General features: G+C 38.8%; 1 protein-coding gene across 1 annotated transcript in view; it reads left to right on the plus strand.

Moving 5' to 3' along the window:
* CA10 (carbonic anhydrase 10) overlaps nt 1-21,633 on the plus strand; it is a 599,980-nt gene that overhangs the window by 267,507 nt on the left and 310,840 nt on the right. The window contains exon 3 of the mRNA XM_056127230.1: nt 900-1,042. Within this exon, the coding sequence (XP_055983205.1) occupies nt 900-1,042 (143 nt within the window). The remainder of the gene's footprint in view (nt 1-899; nt 1,043-21,633) is intronic.

The following is a 21,633-nucleotide window of genomic DNA, read 5'->3' on the forward strand; positions in this document are numbered from 1 at the left end:
ACTGTAAACTTTTCTGGGGGGAAGGAAAAGGGGCAATTCACTGATAAAGTCTAAAACACTTAGGGATAATATCCAATGCTATACAGAACAGCAATTCCATTCCTATTATTTGAACAACAACAACAAAACACTAATTTGAAAATATATAGGAATGTTTATGTTCATTTCAGTGCTATTAGCAATAACTCACATCTAGAAGCAACCCAACTTCCACCATCATAGAGAAGTGGATAATAGAAATGTTTATCTGCACGATGGAATACTACTAAGCATTAAGAAAAGATGAAATCTTGCCTTCTGTTATCATTTGAATGGAACTTGAGGGGGTAATTCTATATAGCCTTCTAAGAGTTAGAAGGAGAAAGACCAATATCCGATGATCTCACACAAATGTAGTATATAAAAAGCAAAGTAAGGAAATAATGTTCAGTGAAAATAAATCTTTTGACCACTGAACTGAGGTTACCAAGAAGGAGGAAAACAGTAGGTGAAATGGTCCATTGGACAGGATTGGTTCTCACTTCATTCCTGCTAAATGGAAGACAAGAACATCAGCTGAGAAATTGGGAAATAGTGGGTGGACTTCAGATCCTATAATGGATGACTCTGCCATCTTCTCAGATGGCATTAAGGCACTGGTGCTATTGCACTGCAATGAGGCTGCAGGATGACTGAATCTGAAACAAAAAAACCTGCCATTCAAAGCTCTTGAAGGTAAGGGGGAAACAGATCAAGGTTCAAGCCACGCCCACTGGGATCCTGAGCTACACTTGAGGATCTCCGTGGAGAGAAACAACGGGTGACTCTTTGATTGTCCCGCTTTTGAATATTGCTCTCTCTACCATTGCCTATTCTCACCTTACATCCAGCATAATTCTACCATGTCTTTTTATCTGCAGTTCCTTCTTTCTGGGGATTGGTGAACTCAGCTTGGAATCTCTGCTCTGTGGGGAAACGGCAGTCGCCAGTCAACATAGAAACCAGCCACATGATCTTCGATCCGTTTCTGACACCCCTTCGCATCAATACTGGGGGCAGGAAGGTAAGCAGCCATGTTACTTCTTGATGCAGTCGGGAAAACTGGAGTGAGATGCTGATTCTGAAAGTCAGTGCTCCAGGCCTTGATTTTTGTGATGAGTTTGTCTTTCCTCCTAGGACCTGGCAGCAAATATAATTATATCTAAGTTGTGCTTGTTCTCCCTAGCTAGTCAAACCCTTGCGCTTCTAATTACATTGTACCCCCAGAGGTTGCCTGGGGTCTTATCCCTTAGTGCCACAAAAAAAGGTCAGAAAATAAGAATTCTCCCATTTCACCACTGCCCCCTATAAATCATGTTGAAAAAAATCCTGCCTCCCAGAAACCTCCTGATTGGGGTTTCTTTTAACCACAACAAAATGGAAATTAAATGCTTAACAAAAGTAAAATCAAATGTTTATCATCCTAGAAGGAAAAACTAACAAAAATCACCTTAGATGATTTATAAGAAAATCAATAATTAATCTTCCTAGGGGCATCTTGTTGGCTCAGAATCCCAGCTCCTGCACAGAAATGCTGAGCTGTGCTCTGTGGTTCTCAGACAACATCCATCTCTCCCACCCCCCACTCTGATGAGCCCCTCCTTAATTTGGGGATCTGTGTGTGGGTGTAATTCTCACAGTCTTCTCATCATTGCTATCTAGCATTTCTCCTGCTCATTTCTACTCAGTTAACTTTGACTGCGTAGATGGTCGAAAGTGGAAAACATACACACAGAGAGAGAGAAAATTGTGTTTGAAAGTGATTTAGCTCTTGTGAACTCGAGAAGAATGGAAAATCAATTGTGTACAAGAAATTGGGGTTAAAATTACAGAAAACTTTTGTTACTGCTGGCAGCTGATTCTCCAGGGTTTGAGATCACTGGACTCTGCCCTCCACTCTGTATCTGCATTCTATTCACTTTCCATACCCTGCAATGTCCAAGTCATTTTTTTCCCCTTCTGATATATTGAATGGATCTTTTTCTGTCACATAACTGTCAACATTCCCCCACGCCCCCCCCACACACACAAATTTCACTGACTCATCAACAGTTGTTAGATATTTTGACTCAAGTCACAAGGCAAATTTTATCCGTTATCTCATGGTTAGACTCTTCAGCTAGGCAATATTTGTGTGCTGTTTGAATTACGGCTTGGGAACATTTTTCTAGAAAAGTTCTAGGTAGGGCATGGTATTTGTTGTTTTGATTCAATAGAAAAATGAACTTACCCTAATTATTCTTCCATTTTTAGCTTTATTTTTATAAACGCTGAAAGGAACTTCACATGCGTTTAATATACCTCTCTCTCCAAAAGAGGCGGTGAATCATTCAAGTGAAATCATGAGTATGTAATTGGGCACTAGTCAGTATTTAAGATGTGAAAGTTGCCATTTTGACGATACACTCAGTCGTTTCTTTTTCTCTAGGGGAACATGATGGAGAGGATAGTTGAGTACCAGGCAAAGAGGAAAAGTATGGGAAATGGCCAACGTTGAATGAGGTTTGGTATTTGAGTTCCAGAAAATGCCTGAAAGATGGCCAGCAAGGCTAAGGATAGAGACCAAAGAGGGAGTCAGCAGGGAGATAAAGACAATGGAGAAAAGCAGAGCAGGATCTGGGAACACATTAAGGATCTGGATCTTTCTCCTAAGACTTGTGGCATGTTTCTGAAGTATTTTTTAATGAAAATGAGTGATTTGGGAGTAGGTGGGAAAAGGAACAGACCATGACAAATAATATATGCATGAGTTTTACTTTCCATCTGAGCACTGGGAGAAAAATATTCACCTAATTTTAAGACAGCTTCTTCCTAGAATTTATTGGAAAAAAGATACAGAAATAGCCTGATATTAAAAAAATCACTCATATGTTAGGCTTTGTTTGGGTGCTTTTTTTGTTAACAAGTAATTTTTTTTTTTGGATTTCCAGTTCAGTAAAGTGTACCTGATCCAAATCAATTTTCAAATGCATTGGAGTTTAGAATTTTGGAAACAGTTACTTGTGAGGATGTAAATATTTATATCTGGCATGATTTGTGTTGTCAGATGTTTGGAGAGCTGAGAACTGTCTGCTGGCTCCCTTTACTCTTGTGAAAGGTGGAAAATAAGATTTATATATGATGGTGGTAGAATATACTAACTGGTAAGGAAATACCTGTACATGATAGAAAATAGCTAAATCAAGTTTTCTGGATTTTTAAAGGTAATATTTAATGAGTTAGAGACTTCTTTTGAAAGTGAGAATTCATATCACTTCTCTGAATTTACTTTTGCTTTAAAATATGTGTATCCAGATCAGAAGGTTTAAAAACTGCCCTGTAAGACTAGGACATTTGGAGAATTTGAACAAGGAGTCATATTTAGAAGTTAAGGATATGTTTCCAGTATTTATGCGGTTCAGTAATTATGCATTTTTGTAACATTTTTATCAATATTTGTGTCCGAGCCTGTTCTGCACAATCCCTTAGTTGTGTTGAATGATTTGTTTTCATTAGGTTTGAATTATAAATGTGTGGTGTTTCTTAGCATGAACCAGGGCCAAAATTCAATCTGAACACAGAACTACAAATAATAACATATGATAATCAAAAAATATGTACAATAATAGCAAATTATCCTAGGTATAATGACAGATATTCATTTTACTGAACAATGAGATTACTCATACTTATCATTAAGCAGTGAGTTTTGTTGTTTATTTCTTGAAGGGAAGTATATTTTATATAATTGTCCATATCTGATACATTGGACTGTTGTCTCAGAGGACTCTTGTGAACAAGATCCAAAATAATCACATTTATTTGGACGTTGCTTATTTTTTTCTTTTGGACCACCACAAAAATGCATGAGCTTGTATATATACTTTTTATGCTTCTTTTCATATAAATTATTTTGTTAAATTCAAAAATAAAAATATGGGTCTAAGGATGTGACTCATGGTATAGCACATGCCTAACTCATGTGAGGATGATCCCCAGGACTGCACATGCCTCTCCTCTCCCCCAGTCCTACCTGGTGGCCCCTTAACCCCATCTGATGTGTGACCCTGCAACAACTAATAAAAACTCTCAAGAATAATAACAAAAATACAGAGTGAATAATAACAAATACAGTGTTATTTTGCTGTAAAATATAAATAGCCTCTCTCTTTTTTTTTCCAAGCCTATCTGCCAGGGACTAGATAATTTATTTTCCATCGTTCACTTTGAATATATTGAGAGTTTGCGGCCACACACTTCTGGAATCCTACATTGTAAATGGTTGGGTTCCAGAGACATCTCTGTAGGTCACTAATCCATTTGGGGATTCAGTTGTGGTCTCTGGACCAGGGTTGTTGGTGCACAAGATGGTGCTCAGAGGAAGCCTGTGAGCATAACAACCAGGCTGCGGAGTGGGCGGAAAGCTGGGAAGGGACAGCCTGGTGCCTCTGCTGCCATGCAACTTGGAGATTTTAGTCCAGGAACCGACATACCTGGGCCTTGGTTGTGGAAGCTCTTGGTTGCCAGAATTCTGTGTCTCTGGACCAGGGCTGTTGGTGCCTAAATAAATAGCCACTCTTGATCTGTTGAGGTATAGTATCTCTGTGAGATACTTCCCTGGAACACTCTCTGATTCAGGTAAGTGCTGGAATATTATGAGTTAAGCTTCCATAGACAAGATTTGGTCCATAAATAACCTCTCTGCTGATCTAAACTATCTAAAATAAGAAAAAACTAAAACTGAGTCTAAAATCTCTTGCTGATTCTACCATTTTAACCAAAATTTATTTTTGGCATCCTTTCTCCTACTTTAGCTCTTTTAATAAATTGACATCTTGGTAATAATATGTGAACTGCTCATGCTATGTTAAATGTAAAAGAATGTAAAAACACCCACTTAATGATTCCAATTTTGTCTTTAAAGAGTCCTTGATATGCACAGCAATAAAAAAAGACCTGGATTAAGAGCAATATCATTTTCTTTTCAGTTTTCCAGAATTTCTAGGTTTTTAAAATAAGCCTGCATTCATTTAATAATCTGAAACATATCTGGATTCTAACTTATAACTCCAGTTTAAGAAAAAATGTATTTAGAGTTGGTAAATTATGACAGAAAAAATAAGGTCTCATTTCTATAGATATCTGCATTTTAATCTATCCCTAGACCATATGACTGTTCTCTTGCATAGCAAAGAGGTTCTTGAAAGATGTGATTAGAACGAAGGATTTGAAAATGTGAAGCTGGCCCTATATTTTCCAGATTTAACCTCTGTCATTATAGGATCCTTGAAAGAAAACCCAGAGGCAAGAGAATCAGTCAGTGTTAGAGAAGGAAGCAACACAAGGTTGTGATGTGGGATTAGCCAAAAATGTGGGCAGCCTACATCCAAAAGAACAAAAGCAACCAGTATTGGCATGAATGTGGGGAGAAAGAGACTCTCCTTCACTGCTGGTGGGAATTCCAACTGGTTCAGCCCTTCTGGAAAACAGTATCGGCGATTCTCAAAAAATTAGAAATTGAGTTCCCATTTGACCCAGGAATACCACTTCTGGGAATATGTCCTGGAGAGGCAAAAAGTATAGTAGAAATGACATCCACACTTGTATAATACAATTCATAATACATAATAAAATTCATAATAAATTATGATGTATTATGACATAATAGATGTCATAATACAATGTAATAACATCTGCACTGTTCACAATAGCTATAATCTGGAAAAAACTTAAGTGCCCGAGAACAGATGACTGGTTAAAGAAACTTTGGTGCATCTATACAATGGAATACTATGCAGCTCTTAGAAATGATGAAGTCATGAAATTTACAAACAAGTGGTTCTACATGTAAAGTATCATGCTAAGTGAAATGAGTCAGAAACAGAGGGACAGACATAGAAAGACTGCACTCATCTAGGGAATATAAAGTAACAGAAGGGGAGACAAATACCCAATAATAGTTAAGATAAGTACAGGAGGTCTGCTCCATGTCTTGGAAGTCAGCCTCACATGCTGGGGGAAAAACAGTTCAGATAGAGAAGGGAACATCAAGTAAAGGGTGTTTGGAGAACCTGCTATGGTTGGGTAATGCCAAAAGTAGACTATAGACCAAACACAATGGCCACTCAATACCTCTATTGCAAACCACAACACCCCATAGGAAAGAGAGAACAAAAGGAAATGTCCTGCCACAGAGGTGGAGTGGGGTGGGGGGATTGTGGTTGGGGGTGGTGGGAGGTATACTGGTATCATTGGTGGTGGAGAATGGGCACTGGTGGAGGGATGGATACTCAATCATTGTATGACTGGAACGCAAACTCTAAAGTTTGTGAGTATGTAACTGTACCTCACAGTGATTCACTATTAAAAATGAATTTGAAAGAAAAAGAATTTGGGAAGCCTCCAAAAACTAGATCCAGATTTATATGATATTAAGTACCTAGATTATATTTATTTTTGGAACTGAACTTTCATTTATAACATTCAGGTCTTACTTTCCTTAGTTCACCCTTATCTTAGATTAAGAGCTTCTTAAAATAAATGTTTCTCCTTTCTTTATTTTTCCCTTTTCTTTTCTTTTTTTTTTCCATTTGACATCTCTGGGGTTTTCTGTCTTATAGTGCTAGTTATTTTAAACCAAAATTATCCTTGATTACCAGTGAATATTTTTTTAAGTAGAATTAGTCAAAAGTCAATTTGACTTAAGGTGGGAAAGATTGAGAAAGTTCGACGATGAAATCTAAGCTTGCTACCAATAGACTGTTTTTAGAAACAATCAGGTATTTTAGTATTTTCCTGAAATATGTTTAAAATAAGTTATAATACCTAATTTTATGTTAATGTTAACTTGTCCTTAACATCACATTTTTCCTCTATTGTTAAATTTATTCCCATTTACCTGATAGAAACACTTAGCTAACCACAGCTAATCATTGCAATTCATGGCATGTGAAATTGCTGTGCTCTGAAATAGTTTGTGAGTGTGGAATTTATTTCCCTGCAAGAAATTTATATTCAGGGAGAAATATAGATACTAGAAATAGATGGTAGTTAGTAACTTAAATAACTGAGATAATAGTGGAGTTAACACTAAGGGAGCATTTATCAAATTTATCAAATTAATCATTTTACCATTTTTAGAAAAGAGATAATAAGTTGGGTTGGTCAGACCAATATTTCTGAAGGAGCTAAGATCAAAAAGAAAGGTAAAATATTATTTGCTGAAGCTTCATTTTAAAATTCCATTTCTGACTCACAAGAAAGGGTAAAAAGATACATTTTCCTTCTAAATATGTTGCTGTGAACAGATATTTTGATTGTATAACCAAAATTAAGCTTTCATATATAAATATTTTATCCATTTGGAGCTCATTTGTTTCATAGATCTTTTTGTATTGTATCTCTGATCTAAGTATGGTGCATAATTTTTGTATGTATTTGTAAAATTTTGAGGACTGATGAAGAAGCAAATGTAACTTTTACATATCTGTATTTTGTGACTTGATGAATTTCTTGACTTGTCACATTGACAACCTCGATTCTCTGAAGAAAACAGTAAAGTTTTCCTTATCTGGGTCTAAATCTAATCATGAACAACAGAATGAACAACAGAATGAACAACAACAGAATGAACAACAGAACTAGAAGGAAAAAAATTAATGTGCTGATTTAGAAAATGTAGTAGCCGAGGCTTACAAAAATGCTGAACACTGTCAGACATGGATGGCTTTTAACTTTTAAAAGTCAGTTTTTGAAATAGCACAGTTAAAAGAGGTATGATCTCATTGCCTCATGGAAGATTACTCTAGAGGGTTGGGAAGCTCTTAAAATGAAATTATGGTAATGCAATTACAAATGATGATACCAAAAAAAAAAAAGAAGAAGGAGGAATGATAGGAACTAAGATTATGGATGTGACTCTACAGGGAGTTTTGTGAGAAATAATGTTTTTAAACAGCATGTCAGAGAAGTGAGAGGAAGGGTTTATCTCTGAGGAGGAAGAGGACAAAAGACAAACTAACCTATAAAAATGGTTCCAGAGAGAATGAGCCCAGAATGAGTTGAGACCTCCAGAATGAGAAGTTCTTTTGAAGTTATAGTCAAAGGACATAGGATCATTAAATCTCTACTAGGACAGGATAGTTGTCCAGAGATTTTCTGATAAGAGTTTGAATTTTAGACCTGCCAGGGAACCCCTGCAGACAAGAGATCTAAACTCTCTAAGCTTCAGTTTCCTTTCTTTATAGAAGAGAGATAAAATAGGATTCATCTAGTATATGGTGGAGCTGAGAAAATCATTGAAATAATTCAATTATTAAGCAAGTGGTCCTATATGTTCTTAAACTCTTAAAGGCCAAAGGAAGAGATGTTCCAGGGTTATTAGAACTGCCTAAGTTCATCCATCTGCTATAAAAAACCACCACAATCTGGGTAGCTTATAAAAAACATGGGTTTAATTCTTATGGAGTTGAAGACTGGGAAGTCCAAGATCAAGACACCCATGATGTCATGTTTTAGGACCTTCTCTAAGTTCAAGAACAGTACCTTCTTTCTATGGCCTAATGTGTGGAGGGGGCTAGGAAGTTATTTGGAGCCTTTTTTTTGATAAAGACACCAATTCTAGTTGTGGGAACTCTGTTTTTGTAATTTAGTTAATTCTCAAATGCTCTACCTTCTAATGCCACCACTGTGGGGATTAGGATTTCAATTATGTTGGGGGGAGGGGGGACATAAACATAAGGACTAACAGCTTTCAATAGATATGTCGTGGCTATTAGCAAAAAAACACAACCCAGTTCCCAGTTGAGGTTTCCTGCAAAAGAGATGAATTTTCACATTATAATCAGTAATGCCTATGTTGAGCTGTGAAGTGATTGAAGCCCATTGGGTGACAGAATGGGAATGCAGAAGCATCTCAGAGTATTCCCAATCCAATGTTTGAAATTCAGTAAGCCCAATGGTAGGCCTTTCCCTTCAGGTGTTTATTTGTAAAAGTTGCACAAATTTCAGATGGACAAGATGTACTGTAAAATCACTGTATGTGGAAAAACAGAGGAAGTTCATGAATACTAAGAGTAAATAGCACAGTGAAGATACCCAGAGACAAATTCGATTTAATTACATGGCACATAAAAACACTTTGTCCACTGCATGGAAGGTCTTTGAATGGTAATAACCTTCACTGAGAAGATAGTACCTGGTGTTTTACAATCATATCCCTTGGTGCTAATGGTTAGTATAATTAACGGGAAAGACCTTGACAGAGTGAAATATGGTGGAAATGAGAAGAATCAAATATTCAATACTCAATGTGCTCTCTTCCCCCTCATCTTTATCTGTCTATCTTTACCTTGAATATATTTTAAGAAATAATTACAGGTACCTTCTAAGTATATCTATCCTGTGTAACCTCAAGCATATAAGTAGCCCTGGTGTTTGGAAATGGCTTAGACCATTCCATTCAAAATATGAATTGAGGCTATATGAAAAATAAATCACCCCTATATGTTTCATTGAGAAGTTCAACACAAAAGGAGTTCGGGAAGGCACTGAAGGCCACGTTAGGAGGGCGAACAAGCTAATTCAATAAGAGCAGTATTTCGGATACATGGAGATAATTTAATACTCATGTGGGAGTGAATATTTAAGTAGGATGTAAGCCCTCCAGAAAATAAACTCCCTTTAAAGACCTAGCATGAGGTGGAAATGGCCCCTCCCCCACCCTGATGAGACCCTGAGTTGCCACTCACGATTGTCTCCTCCAGGTCCTCAATGGCCATGATTCCAGAGGCACACAAACCAGTCTTGGAACCCATCAGCTTTTGGCATAAACGCTTCTGGACTGAGTTAAGCTATGGCCCTGTGCCACCCCAAGTAGGAAAAGGTGTTGTCCCTTACGCCTTTTCCCCTTGGCGGCAGCAGGGCGACCACCATCTTTCAGAGCCTATTGGACAGAGAGGTACGAGCTTGCAGTGACGAGACACATGGGTCCTCTCAGGATGAGGGGGTGGAACCGGCCCCTCTCCCTGCCCTAATGATACCCCAAGTTGCTGCCCATAACCGGCTCCTCCGGCCCCTCAATGGACATGATCCCAAAGGCACACAAACCAATCTTGGAACCCAGCAGCTTTTGGCAGAAATTCCTCCAGACTTAATTACTAAAATACCAGAAATCCAAAATTGCACGGCCGCAATTGTGGCTGCGCAACATTATATGATCTTCATTATCAGCAATTTGCTCGAGCGGGCCCAGTAACGTCTCCATTGGAGACTTTGTTGTTACTGTGTTTGGCATATCGAATACATCACGGGTGGCTTGCCAGGCTCTGTCGTGCGGGCGAGATACTCTCGGTAGCTTGCCGGGCTCTCCGAGAGGGGCGGAGGAATCGAACTCGGGTTGGCCATGTTGACTGCGTGCAAGGCAAACGCCCTACAAATTATCTAATGATGACTTTTCGGCGGGCTGGAGAGATAGCATAGCGGGTAGGGCGTTTGCCTTGCACACAGCCAACATGGCCGACCCGAGGTCGATTCCTCCGCCCCTCTCAGAGAGCCTGGCAAGCTACCAAGAGTATCTCGCCCTCACGGCAGAGCCTGGCAAGCTACCTGTGACATATATGATATGCCAAACACAGTAACAACAAGTCTCACGAAGGAGATGTTACTGGGCCCGCTCGAGCAAATCATGAACAACGGGAGGACCGTGACTGTTTGACTTTTTGGCAGGTCTGATTGTTGGGGGGAAATTTCAAATAAAAATGGTGAGTCTTCTGTCGAAAAAATTTAATGTAACCGAAGTAGAGAGAGAGTCAAGTGGAAATCATCTGCCACACAGGCAGGGGAGGGGTGGGATGGGGGGTATATTGGGGTTCTTGGTGGTAAAACATGTGCACTGATGAAGGGATGGGTGTTTGATCATTGTATGACCGAGACTTAAATCTGAAAGCTTTGTAACTGTTCTCACAGTGATTCAATAAAAAGAAAGGAAAAGAAAAAGATAAAGTTCTAGCATTGAAAGAAACATGCATTCCCTAGTCCTGTATCAAAATTATAAAAATTTTGGCTGAAGAAACTATTAGTTATTTAGGAGAGTTAGTGATAAATGGGTAAATTGGAAGATCCGGGGCAAAATGAATGTTAAGGAAAGGACTTTGATTAAAGGTAAAGAAGTAAGGCGAAGGTAATTGTGTTTATGCTCAGAACAGAGCTGTGTACACTCATGGGTTCTTTCCAAGCAAAGCACCAAAAGGTGATAAAGGATTGTGGGATGCAAGACAGAGGCTCTGTACTCTGAGTTGGGAAGTAGCTCCAGAGAAAAGGTAGTCTGTTGTTGGTATCAGTTTTTTGTGCACATTGCCTAGCTTGGATCTGGGCTGAGAATTACAGCTTATTGTCTTGGCAGTTCCTTGTAATATGTACCTCTTAACACGGTTCAGAAAATCAATGCAGAGTCATTAGGCAAGTCTCTCAGGGAAACACCTAGATGTTTGCTTTAGTCTTTTATAAATGTGTTTAATTCTTTCTCATTTTTACTTCTCTGGTGAGTGTTAGAGAAAACCTGGCACTTTTCCCTCCTGCTTCTTAGTTCATTACTCTCAGTCCCTATTATCAGGTTCCCTCTGCTTCCCCATCTCTGGGACTTGCTCTGTATTTCCCTCCCCTCTACACCATCTGATCTCTCTACCCTTTCCTGTCCCTGTCCTCTCTCCTGATCCTGAGTACACATGACCAAGAGGCCGGCACCGCTTTCTCCTGTATCAGTGTAATTCCCCTTTTCATCGATCTGGTTTTAGTGAAGCACAAATGAATGAAAATCCTAGTTCTCTAAGCATAGCTTTTACAAAAGAATGTGGGGGTGGGGCGGAGATTACCTCAAGATGCTTAATGACTAGATAGGTAGTTGATTCCTGGAAGAAAAGCTTTCTTCCAGGGACCTCACAATGAATGCATTGTACCATTTTAGTTTTCTAGTTAAAGGATTCTACAGGGGAAGCTAACTGGCATTTAACAAAATAACTATTTTAAAAAATAGACTGCAAAGGGTCTTGTTCACACACAGAGCTTGCAAGTCAGCTTTCTCGCCATCCACCTAAATATGGAAGAGAAGAGAAGAGAAGAAGAAAAGAAAAATGCGTGACCTAATTTTTCAAACTTCTTTCCAGCCTGATCCCTCATGCAGCCTGGAACACATATCTGTAGTCACATCAAGAAGATAAAACTGGATAAGCATTTGGACAATAGCAAAAAAGAAAAAAACAGTCACATATACAAGGGACATTTTGAATTTTTATTTTACAAAAATACCATTGATTGTGTGCTCTCTCCAAGAAGTCTTTGAAAATTGCTAATCTCCTTTTTTGTAAGCCGGATCATTTGTCTGGATAAGCCAGCAAAGCTCTCTCTTTGTGAAGGGTCCTCTTCAAGGGTTGCCAACACCTAGAAAACAGGTATCTTTAGTCTGCAAATACTAATAAAATAATAGTAGTTCATTAATCACTTCAGGGGAAGTAAGGGGGTGGGTAGATTTTGTTTAAGAACTTAAGAAAATGTTATTTTTTTCCTGAGCCCTGTCTCTCTGAAGCAAAAGAAGTATATTAAAACTGAAAATCAAGAATCAAATATACACTTTGGGGGATTTTTTTTCATCATATCATAAACAATGATACATCTGAGTAACAATCAGAATTCTCTTTTTTCTTATGAAAATGTGATGTCATATATAAGTAACTTTATTCATGCTGCATAAGAGAATAAGACTATCTAAACTAATCTTACTGTTATATCATAATTTTAACATTTTAGACTATAAGTATTCAAATCTCTTGTTCATTAAAATTCTGAGGCCTAACTAAAATCCACAAATAATGAAAAATTAGTAGATACACTCCTCATATATCTAGCTTTCCAACTCTAAAGATGAAGTTATATAGAATAACAAGATCTAATGTACAGGATCTTGACCATACCTATAACATGCTCTTCAGTGATGCTCGGTTGAAATTTGCAAAAAAAAAAAAGTAATTTTAGCTGCTTTTACTATCACCACTCTATGAGTGATATATGTTAAGTAGCTTGACTGTAGTGATCAATTTACTGTGTTTATGTATATCAGGTCATAGTTGCATGGATCTTCTGTAGGGAAAAAGGACATTTCATTCTCTGTTGGTGGGAACATAAACTGATTCAGACTTATGTATGACATTTCTCAAAAAAATAAAAATAGAACTACCATATGTTCCAGTAATTCTACTCCTAGGTATCTATCCCAACATAAAAACATTCATTTGAAAAGATATTTGTTCATCTGTGTTCACTGGAGTTCCTTTTGCAATAGCCACAATGCAGAAATAAAGCAAGTGTCCATCAATATATGAGTGGATAAAAAGGATGTAGATTATATACATAATAAAGTACTACTTAACTATTTTTTTAAAAAAGTTAAAAAGCTAATAACCTGTGCCTCAACATGGCTAGAACTGGGGGAAAATAAGTGGAAAAAAAGAAGTTGTAGTAAGTCAGAATAACAAACACTAAATTATCTCATTCATATGTGGGATATAGAAAACAATGCAGGAAAATAAAATAATATCAAACAGGAAGTATTTTTTCTTCTACTATTCAGTTTCTAGCAAAATATCTGTTTTCACTAATTTCTTAATATGAACAAAATACATTATTTGTGCAATGATGAAGGAAAGGGCATGGATTACATATATGATATTGCTGTTTAGTACTCATTTGCTGGGTTGATTTGAGTATAGAAATCAATTCTGTGTTGATGATTGCTAAAATACTTATTTCAAGCTTGATAATCTGGTAGAAGATTTTGACTAAATGATCATTCCAAGCAGCGGTGCATCATTCTTTTAGAATCTGAAGTTACTGAAGCAGTTAGGTGAGATGGAGATTCTCATGTAGATGATTTGCTAAAGGGTGGCAGGACAGAAGAAAAATCTCAGCAGTGAGTTGGTTCAGCTGGAGTCCAACTGAAACTTGATCTCACGGGGAATTCTTAACCACAGTGTTACAACACTGGCCCCACAGTGTTATCCACCCTCCAACCTCCCTAAGGTTTGGGGAGCAACCTTACTTAGAGGGATATAACTCACGTGAATTCCCAGATTAGATTGCCTTTCTGCTGTGGGTATTGGAGAAATGAATACTGACTTTCAATAACCCATCTTGCACAACTCTTCCCACTTCTTCATTTAGCAATATCAAGTTTATAGCTTGAAATTCCTTGAGATAAGAGTGTTTATACCACACAAACCTGAAAGTGCTTCATATAAAAACTCTTTTATCTGAAGAGCACGTTTATGGACATTCATCTATACAGTTCTTGTAGACCAAGAACACTTCCTAGGAGACAGGTGAGTTGATTGCAACTCGTAGAATGGCAGGGGTGAGGGTTGCGGTGGGGGAGTGTCTTATACTGAATCTGAAAAGACAGTCCAGTTACATCATCTCCAGCATCTATTGCAGTTGGTGAGGTAAAGACATTTTAAATTTGTTGCAAATATTTATATTGGAAATGTCTCCAGTCATGAAGATTTGGCCTTGAGGGAGCAGTCAAACCCAGTACCTGTGCCCTATATTATAATCTCTCCAAATCCAGTTGCCCCCACTAGGGAGGGAAGGGAAAGGCAGAGAAGTAGTTTTAAGGGGACCTGACTCTACTTACATTCATCTAATTCCTCTTTCAGCATATCCCCTTAAGATGTTTTTCATAAGAACATCTTTCATTCAGTGCCTTGATAATCACAGAGTAATGTACTCAAGTTGATTTGCAGTTTTTGCCACCATGCAAAAGACCCAGTCTATTTTAGCAGCCCCTATACCACAAAGAATCCCCAGTATTGCTATATAAATCATACTATATTTCAGCAGCATAGCATGTGCTCTGTAAACACATACTGTAGGCATGTTTGGAAATCCAAAGAGAAGAAATGGGGTGAAACTTTCAGACTTTTTCACACAATTGGTGCTTATTCAATACACTGCCTTTTAAAGCATTTTACCATTTGTGAATCTAAAAGGTAAGATTAAGAAAAGACATCTGAATAGGAGTGAGAAAATAGCCTTGTGCCAGGCCATTTTGAGTCCATACTGTTCAATCAATTCAAAGTATTACTAGCATTTTTCTCAAGAGTGTAATATATGACAACTGCCAAACTTTCCTTTCATGATTACAAAAAGGACAGATACTGGAGTGAACCATATTTCAGCACTGCAGGGATATAAAAAATGAACTGCTAAAAACGACCCAGGAGGAATGAATAGCAATAAGACATCAATGTCATCTGTATACTGATTTGTGATGAATTTGCAAAAGGCTTAATGGTATGATGCTATGATATATAGGGGCTTCCTGAAAGTTAATAACTGTAAGCTACCCACTTGGAAGAATGTAATAGGGAAAAGTAAGTGGTCCCAGATAATATATAAATAAGTAGCCACTAATATAGTCAAACTGCTGTGTATTCCACATTGTACACTATAGAAATAGAAAGCTTAAAGGCTTATCAAGATAGTAGAAGGTGAAATGTTATGCAAATGCCCATAATTACACATTTGATAAAATCTTACATTTGCCTTTGTAGAGAATATAATCCACAGAGCTAAGGGGAAAGCATGCAATGTATTGATGTAAAAATGATACATTGATCATCTCCCCGATGGAAATGCATAGCAGCCATGGTCGCAGGTTGCCAAGAGCAACACGATCTGTTTGGATGATCACAATGTCCTTGCCCATGTGGTCTGGTTCCCCACCAGAGACTGTGTTGCTTAATGTATCTGATTCTGGCCTTGGGATCTTGAAAAAGGGCAACCCCTCCCATCCTACAGTTTGGATTCCATTCACCCTTTAATTTTTATGGTGTGGTTGACAGCTTCTGTTAGCAATGAAGTGCATCACACACACAAACACACACACAGACACACACACATACACACAAATAAGGGCACTCAAAACATGTTATTGAATGAAATGATAAATTAATGAGTTATTTAAAAGGGAAAATCAATGTTCCCAATCTTGCGATTACAAACAGGAAAAGAAAAAGGAACTAAACATATTAAGTTCCTACTATATCCATTTTTTTCCTATATATTTTATCTTTTCCAAATTCCCCTCACACAAGTGAAGATGGTCAATTTTTTTGTTTGTTTTTTGGGTCACACCTGGTGGTACACGGGGGTTCCTCCTGGCTCTGCACTCAGGAATTACTCCTGGCGGTGCTCAGGGGACCATATGGGATGCTGGGAATCAAACCTGGGTCAGTCATGTGCAAGGCAAACACCCTACCCACTGTGCTATCACTCCAGCCCCAAAGACGATCAATTTTATAGAGCAGGAAATGAAAGTGAACAGTTACCAAATTTTTCACATTACAGGGACGACAAGGAAAGGAACTGAGTCAAAACTTGAGGTTGTCTCCCTTTCACACTGGGTCTTTCCACAGCATTGCTCCAGAACTGAGGTTGGGATAAATATTTGCCATCTTTATCAAGGGTTTGGAAAGAAGAGGACAGGGCATCTGCAGGCCAGTTTCCTTCTTTTTGCCACAATTTGTGAAAAACAGGGAAGGGGATGCCTAAGGCCAGGTTCTCGCCTGGTAATTGCCTCTCACAACCTGTTTGTTTTGGCTGTAACATCGCAGCTATTTTATCCTGGGAGGCAGTGTTATAGGTCTGCTTTGTTATCTGGCAGCCACTCTTCCCTGGCAAGGTGGCAAAAAACACATACTGATGCTTCTGAATGGGTTGTTAATTTTCCTCCATCCCTCATTCAAAAAGTACCATATAAAATGCCTAAAATAGTTGTTACCATTCCTGCATCAAATCTGGCTGACCAAGCAGTCATGGGGAAGGCATGCAGTTTTCATTTCTGGGACAAATATAGGGGGGGGGGAAAGAGAGAGAGAGAGAGAGAGAGAGAGAGAGAGAGAGAGAGAGAGAGAGAGAGAGAGAAAACAAAGGACAGCGGTGGGACTTTCTCTCTCTCTCTCTCTCTCTCTCTCTCTCTCTCTCTCTCTCTCTCTTTCTGCTGCCTTCTCTCTTTTCTGTGTGCCATTCTGTCTCATCACCATTGGCATGAGCATTGCCCTTAGTACTTCTGCATCTGGGACACTCACCAACAGTACCGGGATTGCACTGTGGACACTCTCAGAGGCGTACTTGCACATGCCATGGGGGCCAGTGTGGATCAAGAAAAACTGTCGGTGCCTCAAAGGACTGAGTGGCGTAAATGGAATGTCCCCGTTTCTCCTAGGCAGTCATCCTTTCTTTAACTCATTTCCTAGGTTGTGCATAATTTAACAGGGGCGAAGTAGCAGCATCCCTACCATTCATTTCCCAGTCTGACTTTAGTTCTACAGGATAATCCTGATGATAATGAATGGGAATATTAGATTTGTTCTCCACATCCAGTGTTGAGAGGGAAAAGAGGTCAAAGGTGACCCTCTATCCTCAAGTCACACTGGAGGAGGATAATCAAATCAAAGTCTTACAAGTGCCATGATATTTAGCACATGCCCACACTGGCAACCATTTCTGGTAACTCACTTCAGACTCCCTTCTTCATGGTTCTGTTACTGTGAAACTGGTCTAGCTCCTGCATAAGTGCTTGAATTTTATGTGTAAAATTTAGTCCACACAACTCCAGGTGTTTGTAAAGTTATTGTCATTCATTTCACAGCTTTAAAAGGGTAGTTGGGTTGGGATGGGGGTCTGGAGAGATAAGATAGTAGGTCAGCCTTGCCTGCTGCTGACCCTGTTTTGATATCCAGCACCCCAAGAGTGATCACTGAATGTTGAGTGAGGAGTGGGCTCTGAGCACCTATGGGAATGGCTTTTTAAAAAGACAGAGAGAGAAGAAGAAGAAGGAAGTAATTTGGCGTCCCTCAATGTCTTATGTCCATACCCAATGTGGGTTATTCACTGGCTCCCTTGGTCCACATTGGTCTTTCACTGATTCTATTTCTTTGAAGTTCAACACTGTCTTTCCAGTCTGTTATCAATGGTTTGCATCCTGTCTCTTCTAACTAGTGCTTGATACTTTGTCCTTTTGGCTTTCCATGAGTCTCCTTTTATTTCCAAAGAACCACTGTCTTGTTCAGGTATGAGGACAGGGTCCAAGATAAGCTGCCATCTGTCTAAGTATAAGGGAGGCTACAAGAGATTGTTACAAGCAAAGGATGCTTGGAGGGCTTGCTCGGGATGGGAGATGTGTGCTGAAAGTAAACTATAGACAGAACATGATGGTAATAACATTTGTTATTAGCATAACAAACCATAACACCCAAAATGAGACAGACAGACAGACAAACAGAGTAAAAGGAAATGTAAAAGGAAAGACAGAGTGAAAGGCCTGCCACAGAGGCAGGGGGAGTTAGAAGGGTGGTGGGAGGATACTGGGAACATTGGTGGTGGAGAATGGGCGCGGGTTGAGGGATGGGTACTCGACCATTGTATGACTGAAGTGTAATCACGAAAGTGTTTAAGTCTATAGTTATATCTCATGGTGTTTCATTTAAAAAATTCAAAAAAGAAAAAGAAAAAGAGAGAGATTGTTACTTTCCCTGTGTTCCTCCTTTTAAAGATTCTTATTCTCACCCCTTAGTGATTTCCATTGTTTCTCTGGTTGGCTACCTGTAATGTTAGTGAGATAAAAAAAAAAATGAACCAAGTATTTTTGCCAGGTTCTGCCCCACCACTCCTCACAGCCCCCTGCTATTACAATATGTGGTGATGTTTACTCCAGGGAGGACCAGGCATGTGGAGGAGGGGCCACACATACTTCTCCCATTCAGTGAGTCTCTGCACTGCTCTGCCAAGCACTGCAAGACTAGCTCTCATGTTCCCTCCATTCCTGGAATTGTTGTTATTCTAAAACAAGAACAAACTATTGTCCCTAATGCACTAGGTCTTCTGAGCAATCCCCAAAAGATAGCATGGCTTCTCCAATTTCATGGGTGCCTCTATCCAAAACGCCCCAAAGAATAACCCAAGTACTTGTCAGGAAGTCATTAGAGTGAGCATGCTGACTGGAACTTAGTGTTTTCAGCACCCAATAGAAGGACTCCCCCCAGGCCTGGGTCACTACACCCTCCTTCTCTTTTCTTCCTCAGAAAAATGCCCTGCCCTGCCTCTAATTTCCCAACCATCAACAATTGGTACATTTGTTCTCTCTGTTTTTCTTAAGTTTCTCAGTGCCTCTTTAAAAGGCCCTTTTGCTCTTTCCCAAGAAGTACCTTGAAACCTTTATGGAAATGGATTCTTAGAAGCGAGAATCAATATTCTTGTGATTCAAGAGAAGTATGCAAAATAAACTAAGTGGGTTCTTCACTCCAGGTGCACCAGAAATTCCTTCCTTCCATCTTGCAAGCTGTCCCTTAGCGTCTATCCATGGACTGGTATAAAGTCATTAAGTTGAGCTTTTCCTACTGCAGCTAAAGCTTATGCATTCTTGGCACAATATCGTGTGCTACCAAGTACCAGGAAGTTTTTTTAATGCTATTAACACCAGTACAGAATTATTAGAATGTATTTTGAGTTTGGGAAGAATATTTTATCCTTTTGTTACCATGTCTTTTCAAAAGATAAAATATACATTGTACTGCAAGGAGTATATGAAAGTTCAGTAAAATATGATAATGTTGCTTCACACGCTGTTCTCTGGGGTTTGATATCAGGAAAATGTTTTTCTCTGACAGCCTCTTATAATGGATGAAAATATTCCCTCTCATTGCATACACAGTGCAAGGTTTGAGACATATTATTGGAGTCAGGTAATCTGCCTCTGAAATACTGTATTTGAAAAGCAAATTTAAGGCCTAGGACGTTTTTGCTTTATGATCATTGACACTGATGTCAGTAAACTCTTTTCTCTAGCTATGAAGAAGAGAAATGGCAGGCACATTTTTCTCCAGTTGCCATTTGCTTTTTAGTGACTGCACCATATGGAGCACAGTAAATAAACAATGTAGTTGGTCGGATACATGGAAAATGGAGCATGCTTGAATTCTGAACATCCTCATATAAGTTGCTTTATCTCCTTGAGCATAGTTCCTGATCTATAAATTGCAGTTAATATTAAAAACTCATGGCAAGGATCATAGTTTATTGGAATGTTCCCATTATTGTGCTGAGCACATAGTGTATTCATAATTTAATTTTAATTTCACAGAGAAATAGCTGACCCTGAAAATTATGTGAACTGAGGCTGCTCACATAGTAATATGCCTGTGGTTACTGTTATTTATACCATTAATATTATAGTACATGTGAGCCCACAAAAGAGGTAGAGATGCTACAAATAATACAGTAAAATATATGGTAGTTTATAAACACTGTGATTGATGTAAGGGAAGAAAAGGTATTGTTTTTTCTCTACCATTCTATATTCTCCAGCTGGGATCCTATAAATTAGGCTCACAGAAGACTGATGAAGTTTATTAGTATGTAAATCCGTTCTACCTGTTAACCCAGGGGGGTACCCAGAGATGAGTAACCAGTGACTAGAAATTGTAGCCCATATAACTAACTTAGTAGGGGAAAGAGAGTAGGAGACAGAGCACTGATAACAAAGCAAATGCCTTTTTGGAAAGATAATGGGTCCCAAAGACTAATACCCAGTCATGAAATTTGTAACTGTGTATTCAATTAAAAAAAAGTGGGGGAGGAGAGAGAAAGAGAGGAGAGAGGAAAGAGGAGAGAGGAAAGAAAGAGAATGATAAATGGATCCTTAAGAGAGTAGATGAAGTAACCATTGCTTTATTTGATGTGGTACTATCCTAGAAGAAACCCAGAAGAGTTTCCTTATGAAGGTTTAATCACAATGGCAATTGCATTATTTTGTTCTTGTAGGTTTTGTTGTTGTTGTTGTTGTTGTTCGAATACATCACGGGTAGCTTGCCAGGCTCTGCCGTGCAGGCGAGATACTCTTGGTAACTTGCCGGGCTCTCTGAGAGGGGTGGAGGAATCGAACTCGGGTCGGCCATGTTGGCTGCGTGCAAGGCAAATGCCCTACCCACTGTGCTATGCCAAACACAGTAACAACAAGGTCTCCAATGGAGACGTGACTGGGCCCACTCGAGCAAATCGATGAATAACGGGAGGACCGTGACCGGACCGTGGACCGTTTTTGTTGTTGTTGTTCTGCTTTTAGGAGTAAGAGAGTGTAGGAACTCAAATACATTTATCCTAATAAGACGTATAACAAAATGGTGGGTGGGGCTTGTCCACAGCATATCTGTACTTTTCAGTCAGTGAAGCACAGTTCTCCTGCATCTTGTCATCTGGCATTTATTTACTCATGTCGGTGGTTTTTCTTGCTGATTCCTGAGGCCACATATTATTTGGCTTTATAGTAGGTGCCCAATAAATCTGCACTGAAAATATTAGTGAGAATTATTAGTGAGCTCCTAATGAATATTTTCTTGTATTTAATTTGTGCTATGGCGACCAATATAAGATACATTTTAAAAATTCAGGAAAGTAACTATTACTATAATTTCTATAGCTCTCTTCAGAAAACAAAAACATTAGAATTTTATGTCGAGAAAGTCATTTCCATCCTGTCAAATGATTAGTGGTTAACTAGACCAGCCAGACTTGTACTTAGGTTTTAATCTC

This window comes from Sorex fumeus, unplaced genomic scaffold (assembly GCF_029834395.1).
Source record: "Sorex fumeus unplaced genomic scaffold, SorFum_2.1 ptg000063l, whole genome shotgun sequence".
Lineage (NCBI taxonomy): Eukaryota > Metazoa > Chordata > Mammalia > Eulipotyphla > Soricidae > Sorex > Sorex fumeus.